The sequence below is a fragment of the Mobula birostris genome, chromosome 14 (genome assembly GCF_030028105.1).
Source record: "Mobula birostris isolate sMobBir1 chromosome 14, sMobBir1.hap1, whole genome shotgun sequence".
Lineage (NCBI taxonomy): Eukaryota > Metazoa > Chordata > Chondrichthyes > Myliobatiformes > Myliobatidae > Mobula > Mobula birostris.
The window spans coordinates 36,262,652-36,280,154 of record NC_092383.1 but is presented as its reverse complement, the minus strand read 5'-3'; the positions used below and the strand labels follow the sequence as shown (position 1 = coordinate 36,280,154).

General features: G+C 44.5%; 1 protein-coding gene and 1 long non-coding RNA gene across 6 annotated transcripts in view; one reads left to right on the top strand and one right to left on the bottom strand.

Annotated features, from left to right (window-relative positions):
- Positions 1 to 17,503, bottom strand: part of lrrk1 (leucine-rich repeat kinase 1) — a 209,902-nt gene that overhangs the window by 131,298 nt on the left and 61,101 nt on the right. For all 5 annotated transcript variants that reach the window (XM_072278376.1, XM_072278373.1, XM_072278375.1 and 2 more), the window contains 5 exons: positions 16,539 to 16,718; positions 12,265 to 12,413; positions 10,478 to 10,704; positions 9,336 to 9,463; positions 7,698 to 7,861 (listed from right to left, as the gene is read on the bottom strand). In XM_072278376.1, coding sequence (XP_072134477.1) covers positions 7,698 to 7,861; positions 9,336 to 9,463; positions 10,478 to 10,704; positions 12,265 to 12,413; positions 16,539 to 16,718 — 848 coding nt within the window. The remainder of the gene's footprint in view (positions 1 to 7,697; positions 7,862 to 9,335; positions 9,464 to 10,477; positions 10,705 to 12,264; positions 12,414 to 16,538; positions 16,719 to 17,503) is intronic.
- LOC140209830 (uncharacterized) overlaps positions 6,498 to 17,503 on the top strand; it is a 44,769-nt gene continuing 33,763 nt past the window's right edge. Inside the window, exon 1 of the long non-coding RNA XR_011889077.1 lies at positions 6,498 to 6,853. This is a non-coding gene — a long non-coding RNA (uncharacterized lncRNA). The remainder of the gene's footprint in view (positions 6,854 to 17,503) is intronic.

Here is a 17,503-nt window from a genome sequence, read left to right as displayed (position 1 = left end):
GAATTCCACAGATTATCTGCTGTCTGGCTAAAGAACTTCCTCCTCATCTCCGCTCTAATGAATGTCCCTTTTTCTGAGGCCGTCCCCTCAGGTCCTAGATTTGCACCCCCCCCCCCACTACAGGAAACATCCTCTCCACATCCAGCCCATCTAGGCTTTTCAATATTTGTTAGGTTTTAATAAGATCCCCCCCCCCCACTACAGGAAACATCCTCTCCACATCCAGCCCATCTAGGCTTTTCAATATTCGTTAGGTTTTAATAAGATCCCCCGCCCCCCCCCCCCAAGCTTCTGCGCATGTAGGTCCAGAGCCATCAAACGCTATTCAAACGCTATTCAAACGTTAACCTCTTCATTCCTAGAATCATTCTTATGAACCTCGTAAATCATTCTCTGGACCCTCTCCAATGCCAGCACATTTTGTTTTAGATAAAACCTGCTAACAATACTCCAAATGTGAGCTGACCAATGCCTTATAAAGCCTCAGAATATCATCCTTGCCTTTGTATTCTAGTCCTCTTGACATGAATGCTAACACTGTATTTGCCTTCCTCACCACAGACTGAACCTGCAAGTTAACCCTTAGGGAATCCTGCAGGACTCCCAAATCCCTCTGCACATCTGATTTTTGAATTTTCCACATTTAGAAAATAGTCTATGCCGTTATTCCTTCTACCAAAGTGCATGATCATACACTTCCCTACACTGTATTCCATCTGCTGCTTCTTTGCCTATTCTCCCAATCTGTCTAAGCCCTTTCATGCTTCATCAACACTACCTGCCCCTCCACCTATCTTTATATCATCCGCAAACTTGGCCACAAAGCCATCAATTCTGACATCCAAATCACTGGCATATTACGTGAAAAGAGGCGGTCACAATTCTGACCTCTGAGGAACACCATTAGTCACCAGCAGCCCCTTTTATTTCCATTGGCCTCCTGCCAATCAGCCAATGCTCTCCCAATGCTATTATCTTTCCTGTAATACTATGGGCTTTCATCTTGTTAAACAACCTCATGTGTGGCACTTTCTCAAAGGCCTTCTGAAAATCCAAGTACACAGCATCAACTGATCTCCTTTGTCCATCCTGCTTGTTATTTCCTCAAAGAATTCCAACATATTTGTCAGGCAAGATTTCCCCTTAAGGAAACCGTTTTGATTTTAGCCTATTTTATCATGTGGCTCCAAGTTCCCTAAAACCTCATCCTTAATAATGGACTTTAACATCTTCACAACCAGTGAGGTCAGGCTAACTGGCCTGTAATTTCCTTTCTCGTGCCTCCCTCCCTTCTTAAAGACCGACTGACTTTTGCAATTTTACAGCCCTCAGAACTATTCTGGAATCTACTGATTCTTGACAGATCATTACTAATGCCTTCACAATCTCTTCAGCTACCCTGGGGCGCAGTCCATATGGACTACCATCTTTAATGTTCCACACATTTCCATTAAATCCCTCCAGTTACTGCCACTCCTCTGCACTATACAGTGACAAACTGACCCACGGGCCTGTACACTTTTAGGATGAGGAAGGAAGCCAGAGCACTCAGAGGAAACCCATGTGGGCACAAGGAAAATGTGTAAGTGCCACACAGTCAGCACCAGAGGCCGGGGTTGATTGCAGGTCACTGCATCAGCTGCACCTCTGAGCTGGCACAGTGAGATCCACTAATTAATAAATAATGGCTGGTAGAGCAGGGATAACTTTTCTCTAGGGCCAGGATACCTATGCATTGTCCACAGCGGTGAGAGGATCACTCTGTAATACACATCTACCTGAAAGACAGCTCCTCTGACAGCTAGATTCAGACTTTTTGTCGAAGTGCTTAGAGTGGGATCTGAACCTCACCGTTTAATCCTGAGGCAAGTGTTAACCAACCGAACCACATCTGGCAGTCTACAGCTACCACAAAACCAGAGCTGCTACTTCCTCAATAAACACGTGTCAGTTAGTCAGATACAATATCCTCTAACAAATCTGGGTCTGAGATTCAAGTTTGTCTTTGACAAACGTTTCCGGTACTTTCTTCCACTTCTGACATGATTCTGACTGCTTGTTGCTCCAAGTTTACACCGGTCCCCTTCATCAAACAATGATACTCCTAATGACCTAGGGTTTGAGCTGGATATTATTCAGTCATGATCAAATGGCAAAGAAGACTCAATGGGCTGAATGGCCTAATTCTGTTCCTGTATCTTCTGGCAATACTCCAACAAAGTGAAGGATTAAAGAGTATGTTCAGAATTCAGTCTTCTTCCATCCTACCGTGCAGGATGAATTCCCATGTGTGAGCTGAGACTAAACAGCAAAGGAAGCAAGTTTTAAACCAGGGGTCCCCAACCACCGGGCCGCGGACCGGTACCGGGCCGCAAAGCATGCGCTACTGGGCCGCGAGGAAGCGATATGATTTGGCGATACGAGTCAGCTGCACCTTTCCTCATTCTCTGTCACGTCTTCTGTTGAGCTTGAATGCACGTGAGGTCATTACCCGCGTGTCATCCATTTCAGCGCGAGAAGGAGATCAACTCCTCGAGCTTGCGAATGACGGCGGGCTGAAAAGTATGTTTGACATAACATCTCTGCCGGCATTCTGGACCAAAGTCAAAGCTAAAAATCCTGAGATAGCCATGAAAGGACTGAAAACATTGCTTCCATTTCCAACATATCTCTGCGATGAATGCAACGAAAACTAAATTGCGGAATGGACTAGACATAAGGAACCCCGTTCGAGTATCGCTGTCTCCCGTCACCCCTCGATAGGACCGTCTTGTTGCAGGAAAACAAGCCCAGGGCGCCCACTGATTCAGCGATATTGGTGTGTTGCAATGATTTTATATGTTCATACGGGGAAAATACGTGCTGCGTGTTTAATATCCAAACGTTACTTAAACTGTTATGATGCTATTGACTTATATAACCGTATAACAATTACAGCACAGAAACAGGCCATCTTTGCCCTTCTAGTCCATGCCGAACGCTATTCTCACCTAGCCCCACCGATCTGCACTCAGCCCATAACCTTCCATTCCTTTCCTGTCCATATACCTATCCAATTTTTCTTTAAATGATAATATCGAACCTGCCTCCACCACTTCTACTGGAAGTTTGTTCAACACTTACTTCAAGCTCCCTGTCCTCTCCTGATAATTGACTTATCACTATATTCATGCGAGGAAAATATGTGCTGCGTGGTTAATATTAAATTCAGAAAGGAAATTGAGTGTATTAGCCATTTATCACCTATATTCCGGTCGTGATTAACATCACCCCCACCCCCAAACAGAATCGCCAAAAATGATTTGTAGAAAAAAATCGTACACACATGCGCACTGGTGCCCGCGCAAGGCTTCATGGTCATAGTAGTCTTTCTCGGGGTAAACCCACCGTATCTGACTGCTACTCTTGTCATTTGGCAACCCTACCACCACCCCCTCCCCCCTCCCACCCCCGGTCAGCCGGTCCACAAGAATATTGTCAATATGAAACCGGTCCTCAGTGCCAAAAAGGTTGGGGACCCCTGTTTTAAACGGTTACTGAATTTCAAAACTTAATGGGTCAGATTGGAGTTCTGTAGGTCTGCTGCATCCCATCATGAGTGGTGGTGAACAATGAAAAACCACTGATGTGAAATAGCAACTCTGTGAACAGTTCCATTCTTAGCAATGGGACAGTGTGATAAGCAGGCGGACAAGGCAGAAGCTTTCGGACTGCCCTCAGCTAGTAACACTGGGCCAATATTGCACTTCAGTCTTCTGAGGCTTAAGGGATCACACATACCAGGCAGAGAGAATTCTCAGTACCAACTTGTGCTTAATGGCGCCAGGTACACCTACGCCACATATAGTTACTTGCATTGGCTAACTGGAGCATCGATCAGCATGTTAGTGATAAATAAATGCCACCCAATAGCACTGTTAACAGGACTTTCTGCTTCCCTAATGATTGAGCATGGACCAATTGTATGAAAATTAATCAGACTGATGATTTTGTAGACCCAACATATTGTCCAATTTTCTATTCAGAATAAATTAGCTTTACAGCTCTGTTGCAGACAGAGAATGCAGATGTGGGTTGTTGACCCAAAACATCAGCAAATCCTTTTCCTGTGACAGATGCTGTTCAACACTCTGAGTTCCTTCAGCAGATTGGTTTTTATGATGCAACTAGCTAGAGGGGAGCCTGTTCAGTAGCTCAAGAGGTAGGGATTGAGCTGCAGTGTGGTCAGACCCTGGGCAGACAACTACTTACAACAAGAATGAATCCAACTGAAAGACAGCTAGGTAGATCAATTCCCCTTTGATTGCCAGTGCTAAATGTGTCAAACAATATTGGACACCAACTTAGCTGCAGACTTCATTGAAGCTTTGCTCCAGGAGTGAGGCAAGTGACTGACTTTGATATTAAGGCTACACTTAACTAAGTATGACATAAAGTCAGCGGCTACTGAGAGAAGACCCTGTACAAAGGAAAATGATTGCAGTCAATTTAGCCAACGGTCTCGCTCCCAGAACTTTGTTCTGGGACCAATCATCTTCAGCTGCCTCAACAATGACATTTTTCCCCAACACAAGGACAGAGGTGGAGACACACACTGTTCCTTCAATAATGAAGCCAATTCTACCTGTGAGGAAAAGGACCTGGGAAACTTTCCACAGCAAGTTATTTGTGCACCCAGCCCCAAGACAATGATCATCTGCTTGAGAGAGAAAGAGCCAATCCAGTTCTTGTCCTTTTTCCATAGGATTACCATCACTGAACCCTTCAATATTCAACCTGGGTCACCACTAAACAGAAATGTACCTGTTCCGACCACATAAATATTCTGACTGTATAATCATAAACTGTCATTCTGCACTGAATGTTCCATCAGCTAAATCCCAAGATGATTCAATGAACTACAAAGGAAATGTCACAAGAAAAGTTCAAAGGGAGGCGGAGTTAACATGGTACTAAACAGCGACTCCTTTGTTTGCATCTTCGGAAACAGCTCTATTTCCATCTTTAACTATCTTTATTTTTCCCTTTCAGGGTTCTTTTGAAGACCCTGACCTGGAGTTACACGCAGACTTTGGTTCTTTGCGGGGGGTTTCAGGACTGGCCGAAGTTCGGCATCCAAGGGGTCGGCCTGAGAGGCGGCCTAGTGTTTGGAAGCCTAAGATCTCGGGACTCTGGATTCGGGCGGATTGAGGGTCGGTGTCACAGCAGGAGACCCGTGTGCCATCAGGGAGACCAGACAATCTTTCGCTCTGGGCCTGAAGACCCAAGATCTTTGCGACCTTCGGGCACAGTGCTCGAAGAAAACGACGAAATGGACTTTTTAACATCGCAAACCAGCAGGTTGTTGTTATGTCTCCCGCTTGCTGTGAAAATGGGGGATACCTCCCTGTCCCTTGCCAGGGAGGGTGAGAACCTGTGGGTTGCCGAATGCTGGATGAATTGCAATAATCTTTGGGGAAACTGCAGGAGCCGTGGCTTTGCTACCGCCGAGCTCACGCTTGAGCTTGGTACGGGTGCGCTGTTCTTTTGCTGGTGAGGAGGGGGGCTTATTGCTCGCTGACGCTTATGCGCAGGAGGGAGGAGCTGAGGGGGACTTTAGGGTTCTCACATTTAACATTTGTTCATTCTTTGGGGCACTTCTCTGTTTTCGTGGATGTTTTGCCAAGAAAAAGCATTTCAGGATGTATATGGTACACATTTCTGGGACACTAAATTGAACCTTTGAAGTAAATTTTATTATTAGAGTACATATACGTCACCACATACAACCCTGAGATTTTTTTTTCCTGTGGGCATACTCAGCAAATCAATAGAAAAGTAACTATAACAGGATCGACAAAAGATCAAGTAGAGCACAGAAGACAACAAACTGTGTAACTTATCACTTATCTACTGTGCTTTCCCAAATGTGGCAGGGTGGGTGGTGAGTGTTCCTGGAGGTGCTCTGTCTTGTCTGGTGATAAATGGATCGAAGTCGAGATGACACACTTGGCAAACAGACAGCATTGCTGCCACACTACTCTAGGGTCTGATCCTTAACTGCCTGTGCAGAATTTGCATGTCATCCCCATGAATGCAAGCGTTTCCTCTGGGTGCTTCAGTTTTCGCCGGAAGACACACTGTTAGGTAGGTGAATTTGCGAATGCAAAGTACCCCAAGAGTAGAAGAAAATAAGATACAGGGAAACAAGTGAGGGAATGGGATACTGTATCATTCTGAGAGCTGGTGTAGGCTTGTTGAACCAAAAGGATTCCTTCCATGTCAGAAGACGGTATGAGAAATTATGCACCGGAGAAAATATTTTGAAACCGTATATAGTCATTATGTTGCAAAGAAGTGCTGAAATTTTATCAGGACGTTGCCTTATTTCTAAATCGATTACAAATGCACAGTGATCCTTGCAAAACAAATTTTCCCAATGTCATGCAGGAAGCAAGATTTTGCCTCTTATTAACAAACTATTTTTAAAGTATTGAATTCTTCAGACAGAACTCTCCACTTAACTGTTAAGATTTTGCTGTCCTTTGAAATCCAGTTTTTTCATCTGTAGATACACAATGTCTATCCAGTGATAAAGTTATCACCACGGAAATGGGGAACATGAAGACCCGCTCTCTTTCCACAGATGATACCTATTTTTATTCCAGAATTCCAGCAGCTGCAGCATTTTATTTCAGCACAAATAATAAAACAACTAAAAATACAGAACACTGAAAAATATCAGTGGGTCAAGCAGTATTTGCAGAAGGAACAAGACTAAGTCAACACTTCAGTTCGAGACCCTGCATTAGGACAGAGAAGGAAGAGCAAAGATTACCGGTACAGAGCAGTACAAGAGGCGGCTGGGACTGAGGTAGGTAGAACCAGAATGGGAAGGGCTCAAGGTGGAGAAATGATGGGCAGATGGAAACATTTGGTGGGGGGGAAATGGGATGGGAAAGGTAAACAAAAGGAGAGGAAAAAGAGGTAATAGGTGAGTGTGCATGAGAGAACAATACTAGGGGGTGGGTGAACATAAATTGGAAAATGTAATGTTCGTGCTATTGGATTAATATCTACCCAAGTGAAGTGTGAGATACTGTTCTTCCAATTTGTGTTTGGCCTCTCCATAGCAATGGGGAACCCCAAGGACTGACAGGTTATTATGAGGGTGGAAGGATAGTCAGTGACATGTAACTAGGAACTCGAGATGGCCATTGTGAACAGCAACTTTTGTCTCCACAGTGAAACAGCAGGAGGACATTCCCTTCCCATTAGGACTGTTTTGATATAAGCTTCAAATCCGAAGAGAAGCCAGTTCTCCATTTTCCAGTTCACACTCACTTGCTTTTGACCCACCACCTTGTTGTTCCTCTCACTTTGCCATGCCTTATGTAGCTTAACCTTCATTACTTTATTCTAAATAAAATACTTTACTGAAGGACATTCTGGACCTAAAAAAATCTGGTTTAGCATGGAAGGACTTGCAGTTAGCTTCCTCCCTCACAAATCAAAAGATAGATTCCCTTTGCCAACTTAAAGGAAAAATTCTCTCTATAATCCATTAACCAATAGATTTCATCCAACTTTAGTTCCATCAAGTTTCAGATGTGTGATAGTCTATTCTTTGAAATTCATGCATATTTAAAACCTGGTAGACAATCCAGAACCCAATCATTTAAACAATTTCTTCATTAATTAATTAAAACTGCACTTACCAAAGGACAAGCCCAAGGTTCAGGAAAGCACTTCAGTGCATTCTGAGACACATTAAGACTGTTGAGGGACTTGAAACAATGAAGGAAAACTGTTGGCAAAATCTCAATTCTATTGTCAGAGACATCAATCTCCCTCAGCTTTCGTAATCCAATCCAGTTTGTTGCTGGGATCAGAAGAAACATTACATTTACCTGACTCATCACACAAGAACAATTACAGTTGAGTATTTTTCTGTCCAATCACAAAAAAACTTGGATATTTACTTGAGCAATCACAAAACACATGATAGGGATGTGATGTTGAGGCTCTGTGAGGCACTCCTGAGACCACACTTGGAGTATTGTGTGCAGTTTTGGGCTCCTTATTTTAGAAAGGATATACTGAGATTGGAGCGGGTTCAAAGAAGATTCACGAGAATGATTCCAGGAACGAAATGGTTACCATATGAGGAACGACTGGCAGCTCTTGGGCTGTATTCCCTGGAGTTCAGGAGAATGAGGGGGGGATCTCATAAAAACATTCTAAATGTTAAAAGACCTGAACAGATTAGATATGGCAAAGTTATTTCCCATGGTAAGGGATTCTAGGATAAGAGGGCACGACTTCAGGATTGAAGGACGTCCATTTAGAAAAGATGCGGAAAAATTACTTCAGTCAGAGAGTGGTAAATATGTGGAATTTGTTGCCACGAGCGGCTGTGGAGGCCAAGTCATTGGGTGTATTTAAGGCAGAGAGAGATAGGTTCTTGATTAGCCAGGGCATCAAAGGGTATGAGGGGAAGGCAGGGGAGTGGGGATGACTGGAAGAATTGGATCAGTCCATGACTGAATGGCAGAGCAGACTCAATGGGCCGAATGGCCTACTTCTGCTCCTATATCTTATGGTCTATGGTCTTAATTTTTTACTTGATCAATAACACGAAACATTTAACCATCCAATCACAATTGACTCAAACATTTATCCGATCAATAACCATGATTGAGTTTTTATCTGTACAGTCATACACAGACATTTCAGAGCATAAGATCAAAGGAGTTAGGAGTAGAAGTCTTTATAGCCCTTCAAGTCTGCTTCACATTCAACAAGATCATAACTGGTCTTTTAGTTCTGCAGCATGTTCTACCAATAAGACCACACTTTCTTGATTTACTTAATGTACGGAGATCTACTAATCTCTGTTTTGAATTATATGTTCACTCACATAGCAATCAAATGTACATGTGACCAATCACACAGGAGCCAATTATGTTGAGACACAAGAGGTGCAGAAACAGGAATCTGGTGTAAGGAAGGTGATAAGTGGAACTGCATAAGGGAGGGATGATGAGCAGATAAAAACATTTCGAGGGAAGGGGATTGGAGAACAGCAAGTTAAGTGTATGGGTGATAGGTAGAATGAACTGGGTGACATGGGTTGGGAGAATGTATGCAAAAAAAGGGAACCTGGGTCAATCAGGAAAGAGAAAAGAGCACAGGGGTATGGGGAGGGGGGGAAGTTGGGTTATCTGAAACTGCAGGAAGTGAAAATGAACTCTCTGTGAATGCAGGAACATTTATCTGAGCAATCGTACAGGATTAGAACTTTGGAAATATCAGAATGAGTTTGGAACTTCCTAGACAACGAATAGTGCTCCTACCTTTTTCTTCATCAAATAACACGTGCAGAAAATTGCTGGAAGCTGTCAGTTTCTGAAGTTTTGGGAGATGCAAGAAGCTAGTGGGCAAGCCGGTCAGCTGGTTTCGTGATACATTAATCTCCAGTATTCTGAAAGAGCATAATATTAGTTCAGTCATTACTCCTGCCCCTCCACTGAATCTACCATGCACACGGTGTCTAACTGCAAATAGTACTAAGTTTGAGAAATTTGTTTATCCTAAATCTTCATTCCTCCAAGTGGACCACAACCTTGTCAGAGGGTTTGGAAGCTTGCATTTCTCAATGACCCAGAGAGCAATGTTGGCTGGAGTCAGAGCCTTGTGCTTTGGTTTTTGGTAGGGTCTCCCACACCAAAACAGGTCGAAGGGTAGAGGCCAGACTAAGAGTGGCTCACCGATCGTCCAGGTTTGGGGGTTCAGCTCAGGGCTAACAACCCCGACTTGTCAAAAAAATTGCTATGGAAACAGCAATGAAGAATCTCTCTACATCTGTGTGGGAGGTAAGGACAGACAGAGATGGAGGACCTTCATTGCTGCCTTAATTCCCGTGGCGTAATGGGCAGTAAGTAAATCTTGCTTAGAAGGTCATCCTGGTTTGGTTACATACTCCATCCCTGTGTGTTGTATTTTGTCTTCACGACACTGACCAGCAAAAGTAAAAGTTACTGGCATGCTGATCTGTTAAATTGCGAGTAAGGATCAACTGAATTCGGAAATAAATTTACGTTCAATAAAAAAATACACAAATTCTGGGCGGGTTTGATGTACATTAAACACTTTACCCAATTTTCCCCTCTGCTGTTGGCCACTTTTAATGACCTTGATACTTCAGTCAGTGAGTTGCACAATGAAATGTAATTTACAGAGCTCCAACAGCTCGGGTTGGTGGACTCATAAAGTCAGCTGGTTGGTGAAACTCTGAGGACGGTTTGTTGACTGAAGGCCTCTTCATCATGCACAAGATGCTGCCTTCCCAGTGAGTGTCTTTTCAGCCCTGGCTGTTAAAGATTCTCAGCATCCACAATCTTGCCTTCACACTCATCGCCCTGCTTCCTTTGACAACAGAGCACACTGCAACGTGGAGAAGCCAAGCCCTTCCCCACTGCTCTGGGCTCTCACTCACCCTGAACAGAGGATTTCTTCTGATGAGACTGCATCCGGCAATTCCTTCAGCTGGTTTGAGGACAAGTTGAGTCTTCTTAGGTGCACTAGTCCCCAAGGAATAATTGAGGGGAGGAGAGTGAGGCTGTTCCTGCTCAGATCGAGTTCTGTTATTTGATTGGACATATCTATGAACCAGTCCAGATCCAACCAAGGCAGCTTCAGGTGAGACCACTTCAGTGACTGGCCCTGTAATTCAAGAGCAAGGAACAGAAGCTCACAGCACGAAGACAGCTCAGTACATCCTGTAGTATCTGACAAAGCTAGTGAATTTCCCAACAATGGACTGAAAAGCCCTACGTCCGAACAGGAGGCCACTTGACCCACTGTGTCTGACAGAAAATCCTACTGGTCCCACTCACTGCTCTTTTCCCAAATTCCTTCAGTTTCAGGTATTTGCCCAACTCACTATTGATGCTTATCATTGTATCAGCTCGCTTCACCAACACACAAGGTATTTCACATCATCGTGGAGAGACACAGCACGGAAACACCAAATCCTTGCCAACGACCAAGCTCACTAACACTAACTCTTCACTTTTGAGCAAGGAGCAACTTGCAGCAGGCAATTAACCCATGAACTGAGAATTGTTTGGAGCGTGGGTGGAAACTGGAGCGTCTGACGGAAACCCATGCAGCCACAGGACGAACATGCAAATTCCACACAGACGGCTCCTTTGTATTGAGGGAAATCTTGGGGCAGATGTAGAGTACACAAACTCTCACTTCATGGGGCAGATGTGAGTTACTTCCTCTCCCCTTCTTGCTGTGGGGGCAGGTATGAATTATTCCTTGCCATTCCCTGGGGAACTTGTGAATTGCCCCATCTCATACTCTGGGGCAGATCCCTCTCTTTATAATCCTGATCCCTTCGTGATTTCTCTAAGCTGGCACGGACACAGCAAAACTGTCCAACGTATGTCTAAAGCCAAAGATTTTCAGTAGCGTAGTGGTCAGCACAACGCTTTAGAGAAACAGTGACCCAGGTTCAATTGCCGTTGCTGCCTGTAAGGTGTTTGCACGTTCTCCCTGTGATGGCAAGTTTCTCCTGATGCTCCCGGCCTCGTCCGACATTACCGGTTGGTAGGTTAGTTGGTCATTGTAAATTGTTCTGTGACTAGACTAGGATTAAATCAGGGTACTGGGTGGCACAGCTTGAAGGGACAGAAGGGACTACTCTGTACTGTTTTCAATCATTCAATCAATAAATCAATCAGCTGTTCTCAGATTTTACTCCAAACATAAGGTCTATCCTCAAAAGCCTATTTACTCATACCCCATCCGTTACTTATTTATATACACACATTCTCTCTCTCTCTCTCTCCTTTTTCTCCCTCTGTCCCTCTGACTATACCCCTTGCCCATCCTCTGGGGTTTCCCCCCATCCCCCTTTTCCTTCTCCCTGGGCCTCCTGTCCCATGATCTTCTCGTATCCCTTTTGCCAATCACCTGTCCAGCTCTTGACTCCATCCCTCCTCCTCCTGTCTTCTCATATCATTTTGGATCTTCCCCCTCCCCCTCTCAATTCTCTTACTAGCTCTTCCTTCAGTTAGTCCTGATGAAGGGTCTCAGCCTGAAACGTCGACTGTACCTCTTCCTAGAGATGCTGCCTGGCCTGCTGCGTTCACCAGCAACTTTGATGTGTGTTGCCTATTTACTCATCCCTTGTTTACCAACAATCATATCTGGTTAGCTAATAGTTAATTCTATATTTTGCCATTAGTTATCATTAGAGTAGTGCTGGCTCACCGCTTGTGTGGTTGACTCTTCGCACTGGCTGTTTGGTTCTGTAAACTGTTTCCTCAGGAGCTGTTTGCTGAGCTGCGGGTGGTCCATGAGTGTGTAAGAGGAGAACTGGGCTCCATTCTCCAGCAGGAAGATGGCAATCTCTTCGTTCCCTGGCACAAGATAGACAGTCCCATCAAAACCATAATCAATGATGTCGAAATAGGAGGGCGAGGAGTAAAACAACGCAAGAACTACAAACAAACAGGTGGAATAGAAGTAGGAAATAATCATTGAGCGATAGAGCCGGGGGAGAAAAACAAAAGATAAAATACTGCAGCTGGTGGAAATCTGGAATAAAAGTCGATGCCTAGAAACTGTACAGCTTTGCAAGACGTGCTAAAGTGACATCAGAAGGGGGCATGAGCAGGGTACTAGCAACAGTCTCGGCTGCTGTTCACCACCAGTTACACTCCAGCCCTCAGATATGGGTTCCTTTCTACATAAATCATCTCCAGTGTGTAGGTGACAGGGCAGTGGTGATGAGAATATGGGGAGAACTTTAAAAATGGGGCTAACGTAGGATTAGTGTAACTGGGTGGCTGCTGGCCAGAATAGACTCAGTAGGCCAGAGGGCCTGTTTCCAGGCCATATCTCACTACAGTCTCACGGTTTACATACATGGTTCAGCCTTCTTTCCAAGGCCAAGGAGCCTGTCACCATGAAAAAATGGCAGATGAAATTTAATGCAGACAAGTGTGAGGTTTTGTACTTCTGTAGGACCAACCAGTGTAGGTTTTACACAGTGAATGGTAGGGCACTGGGGAGTCTGGTAGAACAAATGGATCTGGGAATAATAGGCATCCATTAGTCTCATGAGACTATGGATTTGCACCTTGGAAGGTTTCCAGGGCACAGGCCTGGGCAAGGTTGTATGGAAAACCAGCAGTTGCCCATGCTGCATGTCTCCCCTCTCCATGCCACCGATGTTGTCCAAGGGAAGGGCATTAGGGCCCATACAGCTTGGTACCGGTGTCGTCGCAGAGCAATGTGTGGTTAAGTGCCTTGCTGAAGGACACAACACGCTGCCTCAGCCAAGGCTCGAACTAGCGACCTTCAAGTCACTAGACGAGCGCCTTAACCACTTGGCCACGCACCAACCTGGGAATACAGGTCCATAGTTCATTGAAAGTGGCATCATAGGTAGATAGGGTCATAAAGAAAGCTTTTGGCACATTGATCTTCATAATTCAAAGTATTGAGTACAGAAGTTAGAATGTTATGTTGATGTTGTACAAGACATTGATGATGCCTAATTTGGAGTATTGTGTGTAGATTTGGTCACCCACCCTACAGTAAAGATGGAAACAACATTGACATCATTGAAAGGGAACTAGGGAAAATTTACAAGGATGTTGCCTGGTGTGCAGGATCTAAGGAAAGATTGAATAGGTTAGGACTGTACTTAGAACAGAGAAGATTGAGATTTGATAGGGGTATATAAAATTATGAGGCATATAGATAGGGTTAATGCAATCTTTTTTCCACTGGGTTTGGGAGGGACTACAACCAGAGGTCATGGTTAAGGGTGAAAGTTAAGAAGTCTAAGGGAAACATGAGGGGAAACTTCTTCACTCAGAGGGTTGTGAAAGTGTGGGATGAGCTGCCAGCACAAGTAGTGACCGCACGCTCAATTTCAACGGTTAAGAGAAGTCTGGATAGGTACACGGGTGATAGTGATATGGAAGGCTATGGTCCCGTTGCAGGTCGATGGGAGTAGGCAGTTTAAATGGTTTGGCATGGACTAGATGGGCTGAAGGGCCTGTTTCTGTGTTGTACTTCTCTATGACTCTTTGAACCTATGACTGATTGGGATATAAAAATGGGATAGGGTTTGGGATCGGGTGTAGAGAGGCCAGAAATTTCTTAGTGGATGCTGCAGGATCCTATATCTTGACTCGTAGGGAGAGAGATTGGGTAGGTTGGGACTTTATTGCTTGGCGCACAGGAGACTGAGGGATGACTTTATAGAGTATACAAAAATATGATGGGTAGAGGTAGGATAAATAGACTCAGACTTTTTTCCAGGTAAGGGCTACTTAAAATATAGAGTTTAATGTGAGAGGTGAAAGATTTAAAAGGGATTTGAGTGGCAACTTCTTAATGCAGAGGATGGCACGAAAATGAATGAGCTGTCAAGAAGAAGTAGATGAGGCAGGTACAGTAACAACATTCAAAAGATATTTGGGTAAGTACATGGATACAAGGGGTTTAGAAGAATACAGTCAAATGCAGGCAAACGGGGTTAGTTTAGACCATAAGACCATGAGACATTGCTGCAGAGTTAGGCCATTCAGCCCATTGAGTCTGCACCGCCATTCCATCATGGCTGATTTATCATCCCACTCAACCCAATTCTCCTGCCTTCTTTGACGCCTTGACTAATCAAGAATCTAGTTTGGCAGATAACATGGTTGGCTTGGACAAATTGGGCTGAAGGGCCTGTATTTGCTCCGTATTTCTCTACGGAGAGTGTCAGAGAAAAGAATGAAAAACTGTTGGAAAACCAGGAGTCAGAAGGTGGGAAGAAGGCAGATTATAGGGTAAAGGGAGTGGGTAAACCAAGGCAGCTAATCATCCTGAACTAAATCTGCACAAATCCGAGGGACATGATGGGTGCAACCAGCCCTGAAACTCTAGCACCTGTGTGGGATGTTACCAGGCAACTCCTGGGTGAGTGAGTGCGAGGCAGCACCAGCCTCGCTGTCTAGTACGCCAACAACCAAGGAGATTCATATTGTGGGACTAGAAGGAGCAGCACGTCCTTAGTGAGTGAAGAAAAATTAGAACGCCATGTTACAGTAGGAGGAATGTGAAGTGCATTCTCCAAACATCCTTCACCTCTGCTGAGGGCAATCAACTCCTTGTCCACCTTCAGCACAGGCCTTTGGGCCTGAGGCCAGGGAAGGAAGGTCTGGCACCACAGTTAAGCTGAGTGTAGGCTCACCAGTTCCTGTACACCAGGTTTTCGCCATGCATCAGAAGCAGGAACCTCCACGTTTCCTTTAATAGGGCAACTAGAACTGCACACAATAAATGTAGCTACTAATTTATTTCAATACAACTACATTGATCGTGCACAATTCTAGTTGCCCCATTAAAAGTGGAGAGAAGGTTGCAGAAGAGGTTCGCCAGCATGTGGTGTGGATCTGAGAACATCAGCCATTAGGAAAGGTTGGCGAGACCTGGATTGTTTTCTCTGAAGCATCAGAGGCTGAGGGGACACTTGACAGAAGTTTATGAAATGATGAGAGGCATAGATCGGGTAGACAGTCAGAATCTTTGTTCAGAAATCTCTAATACCAGAGAACGTGCTTTTAAGGTGAGAGAGGAGCCGTGTTGGGCACGTTTTTGGAATGTAGTACACATAAAATGCTGGAGGAACTCAGCAGACCAGGCAGCATCTATGGAAAAGAGTAAACAGTTGACGTTTTGGGCCAAGACCCTTCACCAGTTCTAATGAAGGGTCTTGGCCCAAAACATCAACCGTTTACTCTTTTCCATAGATGCTGCCTGGCCTGTTGAGTTCCTTCAGCATTTTGAGAGTATTACTTTGACTTCCAGCATCTGCAGATTTTCTCAAGTTTTTGGAAAGTGCTGCCAAGGGTGGTGGAACCCAATGCAATAGTGATGAGTAAGAAGTTTTTAGACAGACACATGAATGTGCGGTAAGGGAGGGACATGGATCATGTATAGGCAGAAGCGATTTCATTTAATTTGGCATCATGCTCAGCACAGAAATCAGGAGCTGCAGGGCTTGATCCTGTGTTGCACTGTTCTATGTTCTGTGTAAACCAGTACATGCCCTCTTATTGCTGTTAGCAGGGAGGATGCATTGGAGCCTGAAGGCACACACTCAACAATTCATCATCCTCCCCTCTGGCATCAGATTTCTGAATGGACACTGAACCCATAAACACTGCCTCACTATTTTTTTGCACAACTTATCTTAACTATTTTTATGCATATATATTTCACAGTTTTTATCATTATGTATTGTAATGTACTGCTACCGCAAAAATCAACAAATATCACAGCATATGCCAGTGATATTAATCTTGATTCTAATTCATGGGCAGTTGCTCCAACTGGCCATTCTATAGACAAATCATGTACCCCTTCTTTGGTTGGCTTGGGCGAGTTTTGTATAGAACACATACATACAAGAAGAGACAGGTTTGGATAATGGTGCTGCTCATGTGTTCTGTACAGCCTAGGAGATGTGAAAACTCACATACCTGCCTGCATCGCTGCGTACAATGGCTGCCCAGTGATGATGGGATAATTCTGTGACTTCATCCCACAGCTGTTTGCCTCTGCCTTGTACTCAAGCACCAAGAGCTGCACTATAGCCATGTGTCCCTGGCTACAGGCTGCAGCAAGCATCCAGCTCAGCAGGTCCTTGTTCGGGCACGCATCTGTAACAAGCACATTCTTGATATGGTTAGGTAACCAAAGAATACAAGCACGATAAGGTCCCGCTTCCACTCTAGAAATTCAAGACCAGAGACTCCATTGCATTTTGTCTAGGTGCTGTATTTTAACTAAGGCTCTCTCTTCTACCCATTTCTGACTTTTGGCTGGATTATTCTTCAACACTTAATGTCTTTTAACTGAGATTTAATTAGCAGTTTAAACAGCTCCTTTCAAAAATACTTCTGCAAGCAGAACACCATGTTCTTTGCCTCCTCCACTGCCAAGTCGAGGCATAATGCAAGTGAAAGGAACACATCCTCACATTCTGCCTGGGCAACCCTGACCACCTCCGCTCTGTCATCTTCTCTCCCATTTCTCTTTTCTCCATCACTTTATATCTTCCCCCACTCCACCCTCTCCATCTGCTCACCACCCACACACTGATTCCTCTCCTCCCTACCTTTATTCCATGTTTTAGTTTCCACTCCTATCAGATTCCATCATCTTCAACCCTTTGTCTCTTCCACCTATCACTTCCCAACTTCTGACATCATTCTTACCCTACCTCCCACATCTGCTTATCAACCCCATCACCTAGATCCCCCCATCACCTGCTCTACCTCTTTATACCGCCTATCTTCCTTCTTTCTTTCCACTCCCAATGAAGAGTAACAACATAAAACGTTAGCTGCCCATTTCCCTCCATCTATCCTGCCTGCCCTACTGAGTTCCTCCAGCACCTTCCTTTGTTTCTCCAGATTACCAGGATCTACAGCTTCTTGTGTCT